The sequence below is a fragment of the Sturnus vulgaris genome, chromosome 2 (assembly GCF_052056855.1).
Source record: "Sturnus vulgaris isolate bStuVul1 chromosome 2, bStuVul1.hap1, whole genome shotgun sequence".
Lineage (NCBI taxonomy): Eukaryota > Metazoa > Chordata > Aves > Passeriformes > Sturnidae > Sturnus > Sturnus vulgaris.
Genome location: NC_142244.1, coordinates 53,619,301 through 53,644,681, shown reverse-complemented (window position 1 = coordinate 53,644,681; position 25,381 = coordinate 53,619,301). Strand labels below are relative to the sequence as shown.

At 41.1% G+C, this 25,381-nt stretch overlaps 2 protein-coding genes across 7 annotated transcripts in view; one reads left to right on the top strand and one right to left on the bottom strand.

The window, feature by feature from the left end:
* NBEA (neurobeachin) overlaps positions 1 to 25,381 on the bottom strand; it is a 452,087-nt gene that overhangs the window by 124,175 nt on the left and 302,531 nt on the right. For all 6 annotated transcript variants that reach the window (XM_088159561.1, XM_088159562.1, XM_014868920.2 and 3 more), the window contains one exon: positions 22,493 to 22,629. In XM_088159561.1, coding sequence (XP_088015687.1) covers positions 22,493 to 22,629 — 137 coding nt within the window. The remainder of the gene's footprint in view (positions 1 to 22,492; positions 22,630 to 25,381) is intronic.
* Positions 17,800 to 20,606, top strand: MAB21L1 (mab-21 like 1). The gene has a single exon (XM_014868919.2). The coding sequence runs from the start codon at positions 18,644 to 18,646 to the stop codon at positions 19,721 to 19,723; it is 1,080 nt and encodes a 359-aa protein (XP_014724405.1). The 5' UTR covers positions 17,800 to 18,643; the 3' UTR covers positions 19,724 to 20,606.

The following is a 25,381-nucleotide window of genomic DNA, read 5'->3' as shown; positions in this document are numbered from 1 at the left end:
AGAATGATACCATGCATTCAGGCCCTTAATGATTTTAAAATGACTACAACCATTGCTTCATTCAAGAGGAACAAAGCTCAGGGCTCTTTGCTCAACAATGTCTTAACACAAACTGTCTGAACAGACAGCATTCATTTGTCCTTCATGAACCCAAAAGGTCAGCTGCATTGCTGAGAACATCTCAACAGTTTAATTGTGTTTCTCCTGTAGGAAGACTGAGAGGAGAAACTTGGGGATTCCTTGTGTATGAAAACTAGCCTTTCTTTTTTTTTTCCTCTCCTTCCAAGGAAATATACAGCTTAAGCACGGAGACAAGGGGTGCATGATATGCAGACAGGTGTAAAACATGAAGTAATTATAGAAGCTCAAATTAGTTCCTAGGCCTGAGGCAAAAAAGAGAACAGTGCCTTGACAAAAGGGAATAGCAAATAAGGATAGCAAACAAAAAATGGCTTGAATGTGTAAATTAGCAAGAAAAATGAGACAGAAAAGCAGCTTTACTCTACTATTATTCACCACATGAGAACAGAGCAGCTGAACATGATCAAGAGGGCTTTGGAGGAGAGAGGCAGGCATCAACACCGAAACGAAGCCAAAGAGTGGCAGCTCCGCACTTTCTAGTCAGTCACTCATTATGTGGTGAAGTGCTCTTGAGAAGTGCCTCTTATACTTGACCTATCATATTACTTCTTCTGTAAACACATAATCCCTGCTTGTTAGGTGGTGTCAACACTAGCATTCATTCACTGTGGTAGTCCTTTTGTGTATAGACACTTTAGAAGTGCTGCCAAAACCAAAGAATTGACACCATAATAAAACAATTTGAATTTCAACCAGGTAAACAGATCCTATGAGCTTCTGGGAGATGTACTGTGCAGAGCTCTACATCCAGTGTCCCTTATTTGAGACAAAGCTGCTTTCTTACCACAAAACCATTTTTGTGTATGTGTCCTTTTAGCCAGATTAACAGCCACCTAACGATTACCATTAATAAAGGAATAGGTTTAATAAGTGGAATTACAGCCACTGCATCTTATTTGTTTCATTCATATAGTAAAAAAACCCCAAAAACAACAACAAAACAAACAAACAAACAAACAAAAGAACTCCCAAACAAAGAAAAAACCCACCCACCAGTTTGCATGCTTTTATTATGAGCCAGCTAAGCAGAAAACCTGAAACAACAAATTGTGCAGAACTGACCACTTCCTCAATGCAAAGTATTATTTTGCTTAAGGCCACACAAAAACTATAAAATAGTCAGCTTTTATTATTAATGTCACACAAAAATCATAAAATCAGTCAGCTTTTATGCCATAAATTAATCTTCTTTAAATTCCAGTTGTTTTTCATACAGAAATTTTGTACTTCAGTCTTTGTGGGGACTTATGTCTGATTATGGTAATTAGATATTTAGACCTTCTACTCAAAGCTTATACCTTTTGCTGTTGAAGGGAAAAAATTCATACTTAAGACACTTCCTTTAAACAAGAAGTATAAATAATTGATTCTGTGCTTCTGTATTGAGGTATTCCAGGTAGACTATCAGACTAACATTTATGAAGAGCTCTGAAGAGTAAAAAGATGAATCAATCTTTCACTGAACACTTGAAAAAATATAAGTAAACTTTCTGCTATACCATCAAGTATCAATGAAACACCACACTAGAAGGGTAGTATTTGGCTGAAATGGCAATTTTTATGAATGAGTCCAGAAAAGGACAAAAGGAAGACTCAGATACATTAGTGCTCCACCTCTCAAAGCTGAAGACCCACAGTAGCACTGTGTACATCAAAAAGAATGAGAAAGTACCATTATAGGCTTGATATTGCAACAAGGTGACATGATGCATTACTGAAGCCGTGTCTAAAAAAATAACATTATCGTGTTACACCACTGCCATCATCTTCTTGCCCTTGATTGCCAAGACTTTTTATTGGGTTTTCTTGGGCTGAAGATCTAGCCTATGTTCTTATATACATATAAATTTTGCAGCTAAATGTATTGTGTCCATTCACTGGACTGTGCATTCCTAGGAAACCTTGACACCATTTGTGTTTGATTCAGTTACATTGCAGCTTGCCTACCCTTTGGTCCTCAAGTCATCCACCTGGGAACAGGGAAATGAAATATTCCCTCCTGTACCAGCCACTGCATCTTGTTCATACATCTCTGATGGAATTCTCAGCAGCCTCAGAAAAAACATCAAATGTAAATCTAATTCTCACACCTTTTACCTCTGTCTTTCAACTGATGCTTCTCTCCCAGTCCTAACCCCTAAACCAAACTTCTTCCTCACATCACTGTCCATTTAGAAATGCCATGTTATACTGGCTATAAAAAAAGTGTATCTACCAGCCTCCTACATGATTAAGTAGCCATCTCTATGTACTAGGATTCTTTTACCTTTTCCACTATGTCTCCTTTCTACTTACTTTCACAATTTCTTGCATTTCCCAAAATTAGACAGTAAAATGAGGTCAGAAAAACATAATTTTTATTTCTCTAAGGCAATACAGAAATGTGTGTCACTCTATAAATATTAAACAAGACCAGCAACAAATAACATAGGACTTTGAATGCAGACTTTGAATGCAACTTTCATGTTTAGTCACATTTATTTAAGAACATGCATGAGCACCATGAAAAAGAAGCAAGTTCAGCAGTTTGTGCACATAGAAAGGTCTTGTTCAGTCCTTCTCATTGATTTAGAAGGTAAAGAAATACCAGCCAAGGTGTCAATATAATTATCTACACTTCTAAAGGTTTGCCATGAACTTCATTACCTGTGTTCCCACAAAAGTTCTGGATTCTCTGTTGTCCCCCCTTCCCAGATATATTGTTTCCCACACAAAAAAAAGGGCTTTCTTTTACTGTATAGACTTCACAAGCCTCTGGACAGGTTAACCTTTAGGTCAGTGAAGGATGATGAAGAGACTGCTGTCACTGTCTGGGGCTCTGGAGAGCAGCTCTTGGAAAACTACCTTATTTGCTTTCACAAAGCAATGACTTCTGCTCACTAAAGCAGCAACTACATTGAGGCTGGCTCAGTTCAAGCACAGCCAAGAGTAATTCTGGACAATGTTGACATTTAACAGAATATTCACCTCAGAGTTATCACATGGACCAACTGTGATTAGGTGTACTGGTAGATACTCTTTAAAGTTAGCATTTCTGCTTAGCATTATATTCATCTTTACATGAAGAAAGCCCTACAGTTTCTACTTTATTTCAAAATTCTTTAAGCAAAGAACTACTTCTTCCTTCCTAATTTGTCCTCTGTCCTGATTCCCCCTTTTAGAGTTTTATATTGTTTTTTAGTACAGTCCCTTCAATGAAACAAATTTTACTAGACTTTTTAAAATTAATTTTGCCTGAAAAGTTTTCATGTCTTCCATTTCAAATTCTTTCTCTTTGATCTCTTTGCCCTGATCTTCAGCTCATTCAGTCACTTTTTATTTCTAACCAAAGCGCAGCTTTTTTTTTTGCTTGTGTTCTTGCTTGTGATTTATTTCTTCTATTCCACAGAGTTGTATGAACTTCACTAAAGTGGTATAAAAATTGAGGATTTAATAGAATCACTGTAATTTTGACTGAACAACACATACAGTACCACAGGGTCAGTGAGAGGCTGGAGTTCAAATTCCTTATGCCTTTGGTAAACTCAAACAGGCCAGCATTTGCTTTACAAGCAGTCCAACATGTCCACCATGTGAGTGGTCAGCACATATGGAATATGAAAAACATTATTTTCTCTGCAATTTTTCAGAATTTCTAGAAAACAGACAGTCCAACTAGGCAACCAGGCCCCACAAATCTGGGAGACTACCAAGGAAAGTGGAAGGTAATGGCTTACCAGGAAAAACAAAAGTCTGCTGCTAACACTGGTGAAATTAACAAGGTAAGAATTTAAAGCCTGAAAAAGCACCTCAGATTCTTGTTTCCAATTTTTGCCAGTTATCACTGCAGGTACAAATGAGTACTACTTTACTACTATTTCCTAAATACTCATATGAAAAACTGTTTTCATCTACCCATACCTGATAAGCATATCATAATCACTAGCCACAGTATGGCATCACATAAAGAAGTTTCAAGAATCAATGTGACTTAAGTAGTAATTTCTGTCACAAAATTCATGTCAAGTAGCAGAAAAATGGAAATAAAATGAATGCTGTTTACAGAAGAAAGCAAAATAGAATGAAACTCAGGTGCAATTCCCAGTTTTTGGAAGGGCACACTCTGCTCTGAAACAAACTCTTCCAGAGGCCAACTAAGACGTGAGTTCCTGCACTGAAAGTTTGATCAGTGCAAAAGAATGCCTAACATTAAGTTTCACTGACCCAACTACATCTGATGTAATTAGTGTCATCATTTTAGCTAGTGTTTGATTTGGACCATTAGTCTTAAATATTTTATTAAATGTCTAAAATTGTATAGAACAGATGTACTCTGACTAAACATGAGTAGTTTACTTAGCAGGCAACACCACACCTGAAAATGGCAATATTTGAACAGCACAAATCCATAATTCCAGTTAACTAGTCTTTAAATTTATGATAATTTTTCTCCAAGGAAAACAACTGCACAATTTTAGGCATGGTTTTTCTAATATACTAGTCATTGTACTTTGTCACAATTCTTTAACAAAGAATACACAAAAAAACTTAGAAAGCCTTACAAAACATGCAAAATCCTTGTTTTCATCTGTGACATGTATCCTCTCTAAGGATTTCAATTATGTGACGACAATTTAGCATGCCTCTTGTAATATCTGGCATGGTACCCAGATACTATGTGCTTCATCCCAAAAGTCAAAACCTATCACAACTGTACCATCAGAGAAGCCAAACCCAGGCCAGATTTTATATCACTATAAATCATAATGTAAAAATTGTCCTCAGAACTTTTGTATATGGGGGAAGTTTAGAACAAAGCATAAAGACCAAAACCAAATTCTGCTGATTCAAGACAAGTGGAGCGTAACTGCTACTTTATGATACAATTGTTCTCAGCAAACCAGCCAGTTTCCCAATTATGTATTTCAACACATATATTATATACAGGTATAGCCACATTCATCAAATACAAAGAGCACTTTTACCTTCTGATGGTTCTTATCTCAGGTACATAACACTGCAATCCACATAAATTTAGAAAAAAAAAGGAAATCATCATCACATCTTCTGACACTTTTACCTTCATGGTTATCCAGATTAAAATTAGGTGGAAATTTTATTTTGTTTCCTTTCCCAGTGATTCAAAATCCTACTGATTTTGAAAACCACTATCAATACTATAAACTTCACTATTAGGACAGGTTAGGACACAGGTAAACTTCAGGTCTGATAGTGACCACGTCCTCTTACCTAACATGATAGCTAAGGAATGTTATCTTACACTGTTTGTTCCCCAGAACTAGAGAAATTCTCATCCCCAGTACTGCTAATGTTGTCTTGAGACATCCCAGGTTGTTTTCACAAAAACAGATTAACACAGTAATTCATTCTCAGTAATACTATTTTTTCTACTCATGCAGCCAGTAAGAAGGATATGTATTTTCTACTTTTCCACTGTATTTTCAACTGTATTTTCTAGTCAGTTGTTTTCCCACCTTACAAAATGCTTTTTATTAAATGTTTACCAAAATAAGTATTTATCCCTTCTACCATTCCTACAAGCAGTATTATAACTTTCAACATCTCCCTTTTTTCCTTTTGAAAGAAGGGAAGGAAGGGAAGGAAGAAAGAAGGAAGGAAGGAAGGAAGGAAGGAAGGAAGGAAGGAAGGAAGGAAGGAAGGAAGGAAGGAAGGAAGGAAGGAAGGAAGGAAGGAAGGAAGGAAGGAAGGAAGGAAGGAAGGAAGGAAGGAAGGAAGGAAGGAAGGAAGGAAGGAAGGAAGGAAGGAAGGAAGGAAGGAAGGAAGGAAGGAAGGAAGGAAGGAAGGAAGGAAGGAAAGAAAGAAAGAAAGAAAGAAAGAAAGAAAGAAAGAAAGAAAGAAAGAAAGAAAGAAAGAAAGAAAGAAAGAAAGAAAGAAAGAAAGAAAGAAAGAAAGAAAGAAAGAAAGAAAGAAAGAAAGAAAGAAAGAAAGAAAGAAAGAAAGAAAGAAAGAAAGAAAGAAAGAAAGAAAGAAAGAAAGAAAGAAAGAAAGAAAGAAAGAAAGAAAGAAAGAAAGAAAGAAAGAAAGAAAGAAAGAAAGAAAGAAAGAAAGAGTATTTTGTTGAAGTACTGAAAAAAAATGGAAAAGTTTTTCAAATCTGGAAGGGTGAAGATGGAAGAAACTGATATAACTGAAGGCAGATATAATTGAAGACTGTTATTACTGAATACTGATGCCAAGATACTTATAAAAACATCCAGCCTCCTTGGGTAGCTGTGAATCTGGTAGATGAAGTGACAAACCCTGAAGCTTCTGTGCACGCCATTACTCTGTGATTTCAGAGGCATGTTAGCATCTTGGAAAAAGGAGCTTTAGAATAGTCTTGGCTAAAAAATGTATGAATACTTCTTGTATAGTAGATGAGTACCACTAATATCAGTGGATTTACTTGCCTGAGAGACTGGTAAGTCAAGATAAATTAGAGTGAGAATGATAGATCTAAGGTTAAATAAAGGTTGACACCCAGGTTTCAGTCATGATTTTTTGTTGTTGCTTTATGAAACCTGCAAAGCTACAAGGTATTTTCTTCCAACTTTTAAATCCATCTGTCCATAATATATCACCACCTATAAAAACTCAGATTGCATAATAAAATCTGCTTTGCTAAAAGGCATGAAGGGAACCTAACCTTAACTTTTGGGGTTCAGAGAAACTCTGAGCCATTTAACAGCAGTACAACTAAGTGGGTTACTTCAAGTCTGGAAAGAGTAAATGACTACGGAAGAGCCATAAAAAAAAGTCAATATCCCTAAAGTTACAGATCCCGTTTATAATTTTAATCTGACACTATATTTTTAAACAGATGTAGGCAACCAATATCTTTGTAATTAGTCTGTGGTACACTGAATAGCAAATTTTCTCTGATGGACTCAATACCACATGCTCCCATACATGTCCAAAGTGGAGGGCACAATATAACCATTTTACAGAACTCTCAGGAATCAGACAGGAGCAGAATAAATCACTCTGTGAACAAGCTGTGTACCAGGCTTCATTAGTTATAATTACCCCCAAAATATGCTCAGCAGAATGCACACGTGTCATCTGGGAGTGACACACAATAGAGTGGGCAACTTATAAACTCCTCCAAGCACAGAAAGAGTCCATAAAACAACTGGCTTGTGCATTTGGATTCATGTGATAACACCTCCTATTGCATAAGCCACCAGATGACACAGATGGGGCAAATCCAAACAAGGAACATTTCTTTTGTATAGGCATTGGACTTCATTTGATGCCTATTCAACCAACAAGCTGAGAAAGCTGAGTATGAAACACTAGATCTTTGTCTTTTTCATTTCCCAGATTGTGCTACACTTGCTAAAAATAATAAAATGTATAATTTTAAATACTTTGAACATAATGACTTACAGAAAAGAATCACAGTGCAACAAAACAAGACAGGATGTTAAATTTAACATACTTAGGCCAAACAAACACTGGTCCCCAAACTTCAACACGAAACATTTCTAATATAATACTAACCACTATCTCCCTTTCACACATCATATTACCAAAAGAGGTAAATACTGAAGCTCTTCAGATCTATTATTTTTTTTGAGAAAATAATATTAATATTATGCTCATGAATCAGATTACCTTTCCTTTAATGACTACTACAGAATCAACCACATTGCAATTATTGCAAAATTGATCTCATCTTTCTCTGTAAACTTGTACATTTTTTATTTCCTCCCGCACTTTCTGCAAATCATAATTTTTTTTGTCTGGAACATTCCTCCTATTCTCACTATTTATTTCTTTCCATCCATATAGCATAATGTTCCTGATCATATCATTAAAAGTCTTTTCCCATCTTTTCTGTAGTTTTATATTATTGCCCACTGCTGAGGAGATGTATTCTTGAAAAATACTAGTGTAAGTACTTGTTTACTGTAATAAAAATAAGCTCTAGCTCAAAGGAAAACTCAATTATATTCATATGCAGTTCACTGCAAAGACTGATTTAATGGCAAATACAATGTTCTAGTTAAACATGCTCATATATGTCAGCATTTTAATATAAACATGGAAATATATATTGTTTGGATGCTACATGTGTGGGATAATGCATAGTGCACATACTGCCATGAATGCGCCTATGCCTATTTACTTTTGTATTGCAGTATATAAACACATGGAAATAGACTCACAGAAAAACACAGACAGATGTATGTGCACATGTTCAAAAAGTACCCTATACCTTTAGGTGGGATATTCAGTGCTTGTACTTCCTTACATTTCTGATCTGCTGTTAAAGAACTATGTAACATCTCCACATCTGTTAGCTACTTTCTAGACAACCCAGGAAGCAGCTCCAAACCTCTGACTGTAGAATGTATTTAAATTAGCAATACTAGCCATGTGACATTGAGTTCTGTGAAACCACTCTTACCCACAAAACAAATACCTGGTTATTTTGACAGAGTGGAATCTAGCTGAAGTTCATGGAGTGGTAACATGAACTGCCACAGAGAGAGCTGAGTATATCCACAGTACCTAAGATCAATTAAGGTCTATTACAAATAGCATTCATTAACCTGTGATCTGTCAGATCTGTGCATCAGTAACACTGTGTGGATGTAAGCAAGGACAGAATTTGTCCCACTTGGCCCCATTTCTGTGTAGTGCAACCGAGAGGTCAGCCTCAGCATTCATGCATTCAACACCAGCAAACTCCACAGAGTGCTCACAGGCACGGTGGCAGCAATTTCCTATTTTTAAAAGATCAGAGAAGCAAAACCGATTTGTGAATACGAGTGCTATGCTATTATTTGAAGTCACTGCCTTATTTTCTTTTCATTCTTTCCCCTTTTTAAAGAAACAGATATTGAAACTATCCCAGCTAATAATTTCATTCTGACACTTGAGTTTAAAAGGTTAAGTTACTATCTGAAGAAAGGTAATCTGACTGCCTTTCATAGCAGCCTGCAAGCTCTGCAATCTGCATAGAGAGGGGCATTTGTCATCATTAGCTGAGCAGTGACAGCTGGCACCTAGGGTGTCCCAGATTTAAGAAGTGGCAAAGGCACTCTTTTGCTTTAAGTTTCCATCAAGTATAGCATGTTTCATAAGGAGCAATATTTTCTTCTTGTTATAGAGCATGAAATAACAGCAGTGAATGCATCTCTATTTTTTTCAGCACAGAGAACTGGCTGATATACAATTAGCAGTTGCCTTTAGACAACAAGACACCAGGTTTATTCTATGAGCAAATATCCAATTCATGTCATTTGAAAATAACTACAATTGGCTTAAAATTGGGGCAGTATATGTTCCTTCAGAGATATTTCAGACTGATTGATTTGTAGATTTTATTTATGGACATGACAAATAGTGCATAAAACACAGTTTTTAACTAGAGGTATAGTACTGTCACTCCAAGCTAGGAGTGCCTAATTGCTTAAAACAGACAGGTTATTAGATATAGGGGGAAAAAATAATCCTACACTGGCATACAAGCTAATGCAGTACATTAATGCTCTGAAAGAATACCTGATGGTGCACTATTTCAATAGCAGCTTTAGAAACTTAAAGTATATTCTCATAGTGTGTTTAATAGCTAAATGTGATGCAATTTTTTTTCGAAACAGTTCTATTAAATTTTGCAAATTTATTCATATTTAAGTGTGTATTTAATAAATGGAATGAGTTAGAAGTCTATGAAAAAAGTTGTTTTCATACCACCATCAATAATTCAGTCTCTGAAAGACTGAATAAATGGTTTAAAAACATTAAGAGATTCTGACTTGGTTGCTTCTACAAAAACAAAATATAAAACTAAAAATTAATATACCTTGACATGAAACAAACAAACAAAAACCCAGCAAAACAACAAACTAACACAAAACAAATAAAATTTTAAAAAGCAAACATAAAAAAGCCTTATTTCTACACAGTCTTTCAAGTTTGGAAACATAATCTATAATGCTAGATTTTGCATTATTATGTAAAATAGTTTTTCACAAATAAAACTAATTTTTGTGTTAATGTAAAATCTATGCAAATACATGCAGTCATTTATCAGGGAAGCTGACAAGCATTCCATATTGGAGAGGGAAAATGAAACTGCCTCAAGAATAGAGGCAATTAATTATTTCTGTATTTTCTCTTCCTCTGTCTTGAGGCACAGAAGTTATCCATCCAGTTAAAACAGCAAATGAAATAAAGAGATTTTTTTTTTATTTAAACACATATGGCTTTTGCCTGCAATGCTGATCACCACAAGGTCTACAGATGCCCGTGGCTAAATTGTACACTGGCAGATGCACACAAGGGAAAACTGTGTTAATGCAGCGTGGTGAACAAAACAAATGAAGAACTGAATTTTGGGGGGTGGGGATAGAGAGGACTTTTTTTACCATGTTGAGATACAGTTTGCCTACAAATGGTGGATTAGGTTAGCCATAGATTTAGCCTAAAAAGTTTCTTCTCATCCCCTATGTCAAAAATCTGAATATACATATAGAAAAAAACATACACGTAGATCCATGCAGTTTTCTAATGTACAGATTATAAATAATGGGCTTGCCAAGATAAATGGTTATATTATTTCATCTTTACAATTGAGGACTAATAATACATAATGAATGTACTCACAGAATATAATGAGAAAGCTGTTGTCCAACATACTTGCTGTCATTTTTTACCTGTTTGAAGAAGCAATGTCTTGATGTGTAGGTGAAAATGGTAAGCATTATGGCACAGCCTAGCATATGCCATATACTCGTCTGTTCTTCAGAGGGCTAGTAAGAATTCTGCACTTATTAATTGTTCCTTTTGATAAGGTTATTTAAAAAAAAAATGAAGTGAAAATTTGAGCCAGTTTATTCCTGGAAATAATTTGCAGAAGAAAACAAGGAATAGAGATGGTAAAATATTTACTGAAAATAAGATAGAACCATGTTGATAACAGAAACTTCTCTCTTAGTAGGCCTGTACACACTGCATAATCTCATTAAAATCAGTATTGACCCTAAAAAAAAAGTAAAACTCCACAACTTTTCCCCTGAAAGTTTATTTTAGTTTAACAAAATAATTATTTTTTTATCAACTAAAATAGTAAATAAATAAGATTCATAAATGTGAAGTCATAAAGATATCTTCTCATCTAAAACTAAGGAATCTCAAGAAACAACACTGTCACTACCCTAACAGATATACTGTAAATTTTTATCTTCTTTTCAATGGCAATAATATATTACAAATGAGAACTGTCTAAAAGGCAAAATCTATTTCAACTATCAAGAAAAAATGGAGAGTAATATTCCTTTCAGATAAACAGGTATTCCCACAAGCTAATATTTCTCTTTCAACAATTTGATTGCATATTTTTGAAATTACAAGACTACATGCTATTTCTATAGCCTTTCTCATTTCAGGGACACCAGTACTGTGCCACAAAGGACCCACTTCTTTATATAGTGTCCTAGAGCTGGCCAAAAAACTGGCAGGGAAAAGTAGAAAGGACAGTAGGTAATGTAGGTTAAATTTCGAATTCAAGTAAGGCGCAACTGGAATGATTTTTCTGCTTTTAATAAGAGGCTCAAATTCCCCCTAGATAAAATATTGTGTTCTACAATGACAATGTTCCACCAGTAAAAAAATAAAAGTTCAGAGTGATGGTGGTAAAATATTTTAAAGGCCAAAAGATCTAAGTATCATGTTTTTCCTGAGAAGATCTCACCTCTTCTTCCTAAAATAATAAATTGGTTGTCATGTTTATATTGCAGTTATAGTTAGGATGATTTTAGGAACAATAAGTATTCTTAGCGAGTAGGTTGCTTATATTTAAAACTGCTAAAAGACTCTGCAGTTTTAGGGAGTTTAGAAATAGTCCTGAATATGTGAAAGTAGATAAAAAATATTGTTTTAACGGAGATTCTGAAAGCATAATCTTTCATTTGTTTCTCTGAATAACCTCACCCTCCTCAGAAGGGTTGTAGAGTGTATTGGGGGGGCATTTTTGTGAGAGCGTGTTGTTAAAATACGGACAAAACAGCAATGTCCTTTCACAAGAAGCTATTTTAACACTATGGCTAAAGCACAATGAAATTATAGGGAAGTGCTGCTTGACAGAAGTGTAGATATTTGAGCCAAAAATCTATTTCCTCACCAATGCATGCATTTGATACATTAGATATTTTACAGCCTCACTGTATCTCATCCTCTTCAAATGTTAACCTCCAAGTGTTTTGGCCCTGATCCTGCCCATGATGTCATGGGTGCTTTTAGGCTCACAGGGAAGTGCATGGGCAGTTATTTGCAGGATCAGGGCCCTCATAAGGTTCAACGAAACGTATTAATCACTTACTACCAACTCACTCAACTCCTCCCTTCACCGTTATTTGGAGAGAAAATATTGAGAGCTATACACTACATTAAAACTAGAAGTCTGCATTGAAATATGTTAGGTATGTCCTCTCATAGCTAAATCAAGATTAAATGAATTACATAGGTAATTTACCATACTCATGTAATTGTAAAGAGAGAGGGCAAAGTTTCATTTTGAGTTGGAGGGACATAAGATGCCCAAAGTATTGGCAGCACAGAAATCAACAATAAGCACATTAAATGACCAAATGTACACACAAAAAATGGTGCTTACTTATAACTTACTATTGGCCAGTGTTCAAAGGTGTTAAGCAATGTCTTCTCCTAATTTCAGTATCTTCACAAGATGCTGTAGTTTGCTAGTCAGTATGAAACCAGCTTACAGAAAAGCACCAGCCACAAAAATAAGTATGTTCAAGACATACCACTCTCCCATTTTGCTAATAAAATGCTGTTACTCCTAAGACACAGTATACTGTGTGATGCCATGATTTATATAATGATGCATTTCAAATGCTCCCATACTTCAATTTCAACTTACATTTTCTAGCACTCTAGTCCTCTCTTGCATTCCATGGCTAAAGTTACCAAGGGGAAAGATTAGTTTAGACATGAAGTCTTCAGAAGCTGCTCATCCAACATATACAGCTTTATTTTCAAGGGCAATGTTCAATATTTTCAGTCACTTAATCATATACAGCAATAGAGAGTAATGAGAGTTCTGCAGTGTTGGATGACCCACTACAGATGTAGTAGATTAAAAGGCGCTAATCCCCACTGATTCTGCACTCCTCTAGCAGTTCAGTAAAAAAGAACATTCTCCAAGCTAGAGATCTTTTTTAAAAAAACAAACAAAAAAAACCCAAAAAAACAAAAAAAAAAAACCAAAAAACCCAATGTTGGACTACTTAAATAAAATGCTGTACTATAAGGAATGTCTGGATTTGAAGAAGCTGATGGATAAGTGAACCAAATGAATAAATCAATGCATTTTTTTCCTGCCTACATGTTTCTGCAGTTCTAGCCAAAATCACAGTTGTGCAAGCTCCACGTTTACTTTTGAGACATAACATTTTAGAGAAAACAAATCAATTACAGTTTTTGCCTTAACAGATTGCAGATTAGTGGAATTTAAAGCATTAACAGTTCATCCGTAAGACCTAGGATGACCAAGTCCAACAGTAATGCAAACTATCTTCATGTTTTTCTTTAATTTTTAACAGGAAGAAAATACATACACATTAAGTTTAACCCTAATGAATGTTAATTGTGTACTGTAAAAGGAACTATGACATTATTTCTGAAAAAAAATTAAAAATTGCAGAAAACTGTTCACAACAGAAAAATGCTTGTGTACCAAATAAGACCCACAAGTCTTAGCAATGAAGTGTATAAATTTATTAAAATTGCAATTTTGCAAACATTATAGCAACTTACATTTCAGTTTTTCATTTGTTCCTAAATTTGAAGGTAGAGGCAAAAAGTAAACTATAAAATAAGAATACAGAAAATTGAAGGTACTGTTGACTTCTATCACCAAAAAAAGATGCTGCCTATTTTATAAAATGTGACACATATAGCAAACCCAGCACAAATATCTGTCTTTAGTTTTCTTACTTGAAAAAAAAAAAAAAAGTGAATTTATTGTTGCTGGCAGGATGATATGGATGAAATAACCAGGAAGAATTGAGGGGGGAAGGGGAGAAAGAGAAGCCATGAAATCAGATACATTCAATGAGCCTTCAAACTCACTTCAGCAGTAAGGATAAATAATTTAATCAACTCAGCTTCATTTTTTTTCTTCTTACCTCCCTAGTGCAATTGGCAGATATTAAAAAATAAAACTTTAAAATTCATGAGCAGTTGTGTGTGGAAGAAGTATTGCTATACAATAAGAAATATAAAGCGATATCCATGCAAACCCTTTGTGCAGATATGCATCTGCATGTGCATTTTAACTCACACTTTTCACCATATGAAAAAGAAAATATTGATTAAATTTATATGTATGGTGACTCTTCCCCCCCCGCCTCAAATTGCAATTTGGAGATGTGGGTGAATACAAAGATTTTCAACACCACCATTTGGCTTTTTGGCTAACATGAGCACTACATGACAAGGCAATGTAGTTTGAAACATTTGAAATAACAAGCAGAGCTCAACGAATACTGTTATAGTACCCCCTAATTAGAGGAAATATCTGGAAAACGGCAATTTGGTAAAAGTCACCAAAATCATATGGTACCATTATCATGACAAATGATCAATCATCATTTTAATTAGTGACCTTAATCACGATTTTCCAAAACAACTTAATACTCAATAAACCCAGTAGAAATAAAATTCATTGCTGAAAAGGTATTCCTTTTGTAGTTTACCAAGGATGCACTAATAACTACAGAGGAAAATTAACTGCAGTAGATGGTCAGAAGTTTTGAAAAATGCCTATATTTTTATATCATATATAGTCATATAGATAATAATTTTCGACGCCCAAACAAAACTGACTTCTTGTTCTGTTAAACGATTGGGTCACTTCAACAGTCACATTTCAGTGGTGTCCGTGATGCCTAAATATACAAATTTTCAAACTATTAAATGTTTGGTGCGTGAAACGAAATGATGGCGTGGAGTTAATAGAGACTTTCAGTGTTAAATATCACCCAGTCAAGCCTAAATCTAGTATTTCTCATGGCCACCGAGATATAATAAATACGTATAACCTGCATACTTGATATCATAGCTTAATCTTAGCCATGCACATTGAAAACTCTGATTTAGTATCTAAGACGTAATTTTTGTTTAAATTAATTTTGCCACGTTTTGAATGTTACGACTTCTGACAGCTTAAAGGTACGACCTTTCCACTTTTGCCTTTGGCAACTGCAATTGCCAAACCAAAACCTAGTGGGCAAAAAGAAGCAAAACCTGGCTCGGAACATCCCCATCGCTAACGTGCAGCTCTGAGGCTCCTGCATCTCTGGGAAGTGGAGGGGTGCCCCCACCGCAGGAAAGGGCTGTTCCCTCGGCGGAAAGGGAGGAAGGGACAACCTTTTGTCCGCCCGCTGTAACTTTCGCTTTTACCCGGCGCTGGTCTGTGACCCTGCGAGAAAGGGGCTCTTTGACATTTCCATCCCAAAGAAGCCGTCCCCGACGCGGCAGCGCCGGCAGTTTCGAGCCGGGCGGCTCCGGGACCAGCGGCCGCCGCCGGGGCGGAACGGGGGCCGGACCTTGGGCCTTCCCCCGCACCAGTCGGTCCCCGGCACCCGCCCGCCGGAGTTAGTCCCAACTTGACCGCTTTTCCTTCCCTTCTCAGCCCAGCCGTGCCCTGCTGTGGCGAACACCACGCCGGCTCTGAGGGCACGGCGCGACCGGCATCGCCCCCGGCCCCGAGGGGCGGGCTGGGTCGTGCCGGCCCCATCCGGGGGCACTGGGGCGGGATGTGCCGGGCCGGAGAGGTGCCTCCCCCTCCCCGCCCGCCGCCGGGGCCGGTGGCGGTGCCGCCGAGGCGGCTCTGCGTGCGCCGGCCCCCGCGGAAGGGGGAAGAGGGAAAAGGGAAGAGAGAAAAGGGAAGAGGGCCGACCTCCGCCCCCGCCGCCGAGCAGGTTGCCCGCGCAGCCGGGGGCAGCCGCCGGTAGGAGCGGCGGAGAGGCGCACCCCTGTCCCCTCGGAGCCAGCCCCAACTCCTGGAAGGAAGCGCCTGCTCCGGGAAAGCTGGGGCAGCCGGCCCTCGGATCCCGCGGCCGCGCACGCCACCGCCCCGCGGGGGAGGAGAGAGGGAGGGAGGGAGGTAGAGAGGGAGGGAGGCGGCAGCGCCGGGCCGGGCGTAGGGACGGACGGCGGCAGCGCTCCTCGGCGGCGGCTCGGGAGGCACCGGGACCGGGCGCTCTGTGCCGCTGCCGCCGCCGCCGCCGGACCCGCCGCGGCCGGGGGGAGGCACGCGTGTCCCGCCCGGCGCCCGGCCGGGAAACTAAGCGGAGGAGGGAGGGAGAAAGCCCGGGAGGAAACTGCCTCCTCTCCGCCCCAAACAGACAGAAAGTGGTCGCCCTTCTCCCGGCGGCCAAGGGCTGCGGCCGAGAAGAGGTAAGCTGCTTCGGGAACGACCTGTCACCTGCAGTTTTTCAGCGACAGCCGCAGCCCTGCTCAGTTCACGAGCAGGAAAGAATTCCGATCGGCTTCCTCCTCGGGAGCGGCACGGGAACACCCATATAACCGCTAGACCGAGGGAGCCAAGAGCACAGTCACAAATTCTCCGCTATGTGCAATAAAGTTGGTCGCATTCGTACGCTGAATAAATGTCGTGAAATGTTCTTTGTGGTATGATTTCTCCTCAGCGACTGATATGCCCGTGACAGTTACGTTATGAAAAGGTAATCAGTCAGTAGTCTAAAGATTCCAGGCGATTAAAAGCTTTGGTAGTCTATATATTTTTTTTAATATATATACATATATATATAATTTAGGGGTCTCTTGAAGTGAAGCTCAGTAAATGCTGTGAAGCAGAAGAGCTTACCACTCCGGTTTATTCGCAGATAAAGGTCCCGATTACCAACACTTAAAAGTACCGAAGGCGAAATTTGCTAATTACACATCACACAGGCGAAACCCCAAACTGTCAGACAAGCAAGCCAGCATGTTTGCAGTCGCTAGCGTGCCTCCCGTGTGCACATTTACTAAGCGCAGCTTGCTAGCACAGCTCGCTGTACGATAAATCCTCCAGGTTTGAAATTAATAGGTACTTCTAGTGCGTCTCGAAAAGCAGCCGAACATCTACTCCTCACAACATATCGGAGCGCAATACAAAATATAAAAACGATGCTAAGAATTGGCAAAGGAGATTTACCGTCTGTATCTACTACTTGATTTTTGGAAGGAACGTGAAAAAGACTTGACAGATATATTTAGCGATTGATTCTCCCTTCATAAGGTACAAATAAAAAAAAGCAAAGCAGAGACAATGCCGAAATGCATTAAACCTCAAAATCGATTAGAGCCTGTCAGAAGATCCTTTAAAACAATACAAATCGTGGACTTCTGAGCAATATTTTATTCCGAAGAGCACTAAATTTGCCGTGAATCCGCTGCCTTGTTCACTAGCCGGTTCACAAGAGAAAAAATAAAAAACAAACCTACTTCTCGCTTGCAGTTACAGACAACTATTAGGAGGAAAAGGACTGCGTGATGTGACGCAGAGTGGGGGTTAATGAATTTACGCCTGTGCTCCTGCCGGAGGGAGCCCGGTCTGTAGCTCCCTAGTTGATGGATGCCCATTAATACACCTGCATTCATGTCCCGGCCATGAGGAGGCACGCAGGGATTCAGTACGGAGCGGCACAGTTTTGCCAAGTCCTCTCGAAACGTCAATACCCTTCAAGTTACACCCAAAGGAGAGCGATTGCTCTTGATTTCCGAGTGTACAGAGGACCGGGGCGGCTTTTTAACCAGTAACCTTTCTACCTTTCTATATGTGCCTGCGTGTGTGTGTGCGTGTGGCTGTGTATACATATCTATCTCCTAGAGAGGGATTAATTAGCCGGGTTTGAGCTGAAAGAGGCTGCAGTGACGAGCCCAGTGGCGATTGGCCGCTCGCCTGCCTGGCCCTGCCTTTATAATTTCCACACGAGTGCATCTGGGCTCTTATACAAACCAACAGCCAGCTTCTTCTGACATACACACACGGCACTTTTTTCCACCATCTGATTAACCGCCCTGCATACACACGGTGATTACTACGGGAAAACATAAATAAATACGAAGAGGTTTTATTATTTTGACTACTGGAACCCTCGCTGTGTCTCAGTGCAACTTTTGTTTTTTCTTGCTGCTGGGAAAGGTGCTGCTCTCGATGCTTCCCTCTCACTCACGGACCCTTTAAAAAAAGGGGAAGGAAAAATATCGCCCCCTCCAGTCCCCCGCCCGCTCCCCCCTCCCTTCCCCCCCCCGCCACACACACTTCAAGACGGCTGATCTAAAAAAGCAGGAAGAGAGCATCTGAGGAGCAGCAGCCCCGGCGCATTTTGAAAAACATTTGTTACATTTCAGAGTGCGGCAGCCTGTTTCTCCTCTGAAGTTGGCTCCAGCCTTAGCAGCCGCATTGGATCCCACAGCCTATTGCGAGACTCCGGTATACAATCCGGATCTCTGCCCCAACATGATCGCGGCCCAGGCCAAGCTGGTGTATCATTTGAATAAATACTACAATGAGAAATGCCAAGCCAGGAAAGCTGCAATCGCCAAAACGATCCGAGAAGTCTGCAAAGTGGTGTCGGACGTGCTGAAGGAAGTGGAGGTGCAGGAGCCTCGCTTCATCAGTTCCTTGAACGAGATGGACAATCGCTACGAGGGGCTGGAAGTCATCTCCCCCACGGAGTTTGAAGTCGTGCTGTATCTGAACCAAATGGGGGTTTTCAACTTCGTGGACGACGGCTCCTTGCCGGGCTGCGCTGTGTTAAAGTTAAGCGACGGGCGCAAGAGGAGCATGTCCCTCTGGGTGGAGTTCATCACGGCGTCTGGCTACCTCTCCGCTCGCAAAATCCGGTCCAGATTCCAGACTCTGGTGGCTCAAGCCGTGGATAAGTGCAGTTACAGAGACGTGGTAAAGATGGTGGCGGACACCAGCGAAGTGAAGCTGAGGATCAGGGATCGGTACGTCGTGCAGATCACTCCAGCGTTCAAGTGCACGGGGATCTGGCCGCGGAGTGCTGCACACTGGCCGCTTCCCCACATCCCCTGGCCGGGACCCAACCGGGTGGCGGAGGTCAAGGCGGAAGGCTTCAACCTCTTGTCCAAGGAGTGCCACTCTCTGGCCGGCAAGCAGAGCTCGGCCGAGAGCGATGCCTGGGTGCTGCAGTTCGCGGAAGCTGAGAACAGACTGCAGATGGGCGGCTGCAGGAAGAAATGCCTCTCCATCCTCAAAACCTTACGGGACCGTCACCTGGAGCTGCCGGGCCAGCCCCTGAATAATTATCACATGAAGACTCTGGTTTCCTACGAATGCGAAAAGCATCCCCGCGAATCGGACTGGGACGAGTCGTGCCTGGGGGACCGGCTCAACGGGATTTTACTGCAGCTCATCTCGTGCCTCCAGTGCAGGAGGTGCCCGCACTACTTCTTGCCCAACTTAGACCTCTTTCAGGGCAAACCTCACTCGGCCCTGGAAAACGCGGCCAAACAAACGTGGCGACTGGCTAGGGAAATACTTACCAACCCGAAAAGTTTGGAGAAACTTTAGAGGGTAACTATAAAACCGGCCTGACCGATAAATCTGCTAATTTCCCGATGAAGTTTAAGATGCCTGTTTAAAAAGTCATATATTTCCACTTGACAATGCAAATAATATTCTCTTTTAAAAAAGGAATATAGCTTAGGCTCTTCATAAAGAAAAGCAAATGAGAACAGCAAGCATCGTTCCTCTTCGTCACAGTTTTGCAGTTCCCCGTGGGGGAAAAACAAAAAAAAAAGAAAAAAAAAAAAAGAAAGAAAGAAAGAAAGAAAAAAGAATAAAAGGAAAATGTGCTACCTGGAAAGGAAAATTTGCCGTAATTTGATTGTGACCACTCTGCCTAAAAAACGGTACCAACGGATTATAATAAACCCCGGTATTTTTATGTAAACCTTCTGTGAGTAAAAGCTATTTGGATATGCCACCTGAACAAACCCTAATGTACCTTTTAATTTGTATCAAATATTGTGATCTCACATTGTCTTTGAAATTGTGGATGTTGGTGTTTTGTGATTTGGTGAACAGAAGTTAAATTGCCATTTTGGATACTTCAAGGACATTTTCTGCTAAAAAGAAGATACCATTTTAAAAGGTAGATTTTATCACGGTACTTTTGTTAATGGTCTTTTGAAGTGTCTGAACTTAACAAGTTTACATTTTTCGTTTCATATATATTGCTTGTTCTATTTCTAACATTCCATAAATATACTTGAAATGTTATTTAAATATATTCAAAAGAAATTTGGATTCTGCTTATATAATAACGCTTGAATATTGGAATTATATATTTGAAAATGCACTTGAAATACACTGGATAATTACTTTTTGTGATTTAGATTTTAATTTCTGTTGCTGATTTATTTAATTACAAGCTAATAAATGAAGTAAAATACTTATGGGTAAGTGTTTCAATATCAGATCAAGTTTTCCACTTGAAAAAACAGAGGCAGCTATGTTTTGTGGATTTTGCCTTTCTGTGCATAGTTGCTAAAATCCTGTAAAGCAGAAAACTTAAGGGCAGACTTCTGACTTTTCATTTTGAATAGTTTTGTAGAATAGGGAAATATTGGTTGTACAACAATATTGGAATTTAGCTCCAGATCACCAGCAGCAACTGTTAGACACTAGCGTACTTATTAACACAGTTACACTTTTCCAGCAGTCAGGAAAGAAGTCTGTTTTGAAGGGTTTATTATACGGTGCTGTTGTGTTTCTGCTGGCTTTTGAACAAAGGTGAGGAAACACGACGTATCTGTGAAGCAGTGTTTTGAGTAAGCAGTGATCCTGATAAAACTAGCAATTTGGTGCAGGTACTAATAAAGCAGAAAATAAAATTTATAGGTGAGAGCCAGCACCAATAAAGTGAACAACAATATTACTTCTGACCTACAAATCCGTTACGAATGTGCTAAGATTGCCAGTTGCACTCCCAGAAATCAAGCCCATGAGCTCCCAGGGCAAACAGAGGGAATAACATGTGTGTGCTTACAAAACCACGCAATCCAAAGCCGCCCCTCCCGCGCGGCTGGTACCGCTCTGCCTGGTCCCTCTCAGGATGCATTTCTTTAAAATGCCTTTTAAACCAAAACGCAAATTAACAACGCGGATTTTGATTAGGGTCCTAACAGTCAACAAGTGCTGAAAGAGGCCGATCTCCTGTGTGACAGCCCCTAGCAACTATTTCCAGCGGGTGCACTTTAACGAAACTGTTATACCCAGAGATTCTGACAGAAACTTTTTACCCCAGAACTGCGAAGAAAGTTCCGAGTTTGACAAATTATTCGCCAAAGAGAAATCACTTCATTGCAAACGTATTCAGACAAGGAGATTTCTTGGAAATTATCTATAATATTTTTGCATGAAAAACCCCAAACCCCAAGGTCTTTGTAGAAGTACCTCCCCTATTTCCTCTCTTCCAACATTTTCCAGAGCAATAGCAAAGAAATAATGCAAGAGCGGTAAGAACAAAAAGAGATGCAGACGAGAGGAGCGCTCTGTTAGACACGTCCCTTCCGTCTGCCCCCTCCTCCCCTGCGTGGCATCCCCCGCGCCGTTCCCGCGAGGAGAAAGCCACGCAAAGGTTTCCGCTCAAGTCACGCACCCCTGCTCTGTTGCGGCTGGGCTGGAGGCTTTCACGGAAGGGAGGGGGAAGGGGGGCGGCGCTGGGGAATTGGTAGTAGTAAATGACTTCAGAAAAAAACCAGAGCTTTCCCAGGAACTAAGTCTTCGGTACATGTCTGTACTCCATCCCCCCCCCCCCCCCCCCCCACATCTTCTTTTTTTCCCACAGAAAACAAGCATTAACTTTCATTTTAGCAGTTACAAAGTGTTTACAAAATGCGCCGTATTTTCTCACGTGGAAACTAACGTTTTTGAAATAACGGGATTCTCCGATAACCTCGGAAGGCGTAAAACCCTCCACTGTGTCTCGGGAAGGCTGCGGGCTAGGACTGCTGCTCCCTCCAGGGATTTCAGAGCAATTGGCTTAACTACTAAATCTGACCACGTTCATACAAAGGCACCGCGCGAAAGGCTGCTGGAAAACGCGCACGCTGCCGTAATAGAGGATTTAACATCATTAATACGTTGCGCTCTTTTTATTTTTTTTCTTTTTTTTTTTTTTTTCTTTTTCTTTTTTTTTTTTTTTTTTTTTTTTTTTAATGCAGCGAAAGGCGGCAGACAGGAGCGGAGTTTGGAATGAGGGGGCGGCCCCGGCGCACGTGTGCCGGGACAGGGGACCGGGAACCGGGACCGCGCCCGCCCGCCCGCCGCACTCACCTTGGGGTCGATCTTCTTGAAGGCCGAATCATCTTCATCCACCTCGAAGTAGATCTCTGTGGTGGTGATGGAGAGCGTCCCCTTGGCCACCACCACGGGGGCGATGAGCTGTGCCGGCGTGCTGAGGACCACGGGGCCTGCAAGGCAAGGGCAGCGGCGTCAGGTTGGAGGCGCCCGGCCGGCCCATCCCCGGTGGCCCTTCCCTCCGCCGAGCCAGCGCCCGGCGAGCCCCTCGTAAACCCAGTTTGTAAACGCCGTGTTCATCCCCCTCCTGCCCGCGGCCAGCGCTTTGAACTCCGCGGCCGGGGCACAAGCGAGTTGGTGAGCTCCGGGGTTGCGAGATAAATCATAGCAACGAAATTCAGAGGGGTTAGGGTGAAAAATGCTGCCTCTTAGAAGAAGGTCCCCTCTCTTTTCATGCCCTTTTGCTCCTCGTTAACACTATCACTGTTTATGTGCGATAGCGGCGGCTCGTTCCATGCCGCTTCGGTCTGGCAGCCCAGGGTCCCCGCGGCGGCCGGGCCGGGCCGGGGGCGCAGGGCAGGGCAGCCCGCAGCCCCTGCCCGCCACGCTGACCCTGAGAGGCCTGGGGGCATTATTTTTAACTCTGGTTCCAGACCTCAACTCGGACAAGTAACGCCAAATGTCGGGAGGTTTTTGTTTACGTTTATTTTTTTTTCTTCTTTTTTTACTTATTTCAATACCCCACGCACACAAAGGCTAGCATCGTTAAATACATTTACGGCAAGATATTTTTTGTTTCAACTCGCTGCAGCTTATCCTTTTAAAATTAACGTAACAATACCTCACTCAAATATATTCCTTACCGAGACGCTTTCACAGGCATTGAAAAGATGAGATGGGGAAAACCTAAAAGGCAGCCTTCTCCACACAAACTGTTAGGTTTTAATCCAGGAAAACAAAAATCAAAACAACCCTTCTTTAATCCAAAACACAAGAGAATCGCTCTTTCACTATCATATCTTCAATATCAGTGCAATCTTCTGCTAAAGATGACAGCGGTCGTGTTTAGGAAGCTTACGTGCTTCGAAGAAAATATTACATATAAAATATTCTTCTAGATTTAACCACGAAAGCCTGTGGGATAACTTGCATACACATACATAAACACACAGCCACATCGATGTACAAACACGCATCTGGCACATAAATAATAACACTCCAGTATTGAGAAGCTAGGTACAACACCTGACTGATACACCTTTTAGAAACTGGCAAACCTCGTATCAGGAGGTACTAAACAGGGTTTGGTTGTTTTACGCAGCTAAAAAATCTCCGTTGCAATAAGGGGACCCCAACTCAGAGGGCAGAGAGCCGTGAGCCCCCCGCTGCCTTGCCCGGCCGCTCGCCCCTCCAGCCGTGCGAGCCGTGCGAGCGCTGGCGCGGCCGAGCCGAGCCCGGGGCTGCGGCTCGCACCGGGGCCAACGCCTCGGATGCGCCCTCTCCTCCTCCCCCAGCACTGCACGTACTCTTCACTACCAGCTCTTGCAAGCAGCTCTTCAAATTACTCACTTAGCCCAAATTACTCCTGTATCGGCGCATCTAACTGTCATGTTAATGCTTTACTTTACTGTAACACCCAATTTGAGCCCTTATTGCACAATATTTTGTCATTTACGTTGCAAAATAAATAAAGAAGAAGGCAGGGATTGCTGTGCGTACAGGGGGAAGCTAGAACACACAGTTTCAGTGACAGCTTTCAGCAGCCCAGCGTGGCGGACGGGATAATATTGATACAAACTCTATTTTCTTTCATTTTATTGTTTTCCATCTCCTAATAAACCGAGGTAGCCTCTTGACCCCAGTCAGCTGATCGGAATCACATGCGCTGGGCTTGCCTTGCTGCTCTCCTAGTCTCGCCTCCATCTTCTCTCCCTCCCTTGGCGGTGGGAAAGGAGCCGATCCGAGCCGGGGAAGCCCGGCTGCAGGCTCCAAAGGGCAGGGTGATCGATCCGAAACGCCGCTTTAAAGCCTCATCAATCTTCATCTAGGTTGCTCAAGTAATTACGCCCGATTCTCTTGTACGATTACAAGTGGATTTGGGTTTCTATTCCCCAGGCCCCCTTTCTTTGTGTTTACAGAAGGGGGGTCTGGGCAGCCGGCAGTTGCCTGCCCTGCAGAAACACTTGCCCTCTCAAGCAGAGCGCCCTGCCCCTCCTCTGGCCCTTCTCGGGCACACTTGGCCCGGCGCAGGGTGACGGGCTCCCGGGCCTTTGTGCGGGGAAGAAAAGAGCGTCCTGGAAACGACCCGATATTCTATCACTTTAAGAAGGCGTTTGTGGGCTTTGCTGAATCCCAGAAGGAAGAACATCAATTTAATCCAATTACCTCTTTTCCCTGGTGTTGTGTGGCTAAAATAAAAATAAAGCCACCGCTATTTAATGGCCAAAAGGCCAAACCCTATAATCTGCCATTCAGGCAGAGACAATGGTGCAGCCCGGTTAGCGGGTGATGTGCCCTCACGGACTGGAGCAGGGGGCAGAGCTGCAAAAGCAGGGGTGAACGTGCAGGGAAAGGGAACAGTCACTTCTTAGCCCGTTACTGAAGGCAGGGGAAATCGGGGATTTCTGTCTTTCTACCCCTCCGAGAAAAGGCTCCGAGCTCCCTCCCAGACTGGTACCTTGGCATCTGCCCTGCGTTCTACTCGAATGACACCCTAGATTTGTTGCAAGGTAAACATGTCAGAGATATCACAATGCGACAGGGAATAAGCATCATGGTACTTTTCATAGGAAAAAAGGTTTTCTTGTGTGTTTTGTATCGGGGGGGAAAAAACAAACCCTAAAAACAACAACAGCAACAACAAGAAAAACCGAACAAAGAAAAAACCAACAAAACTAGAAAGTAAAATAAATAGCAGTAACATTA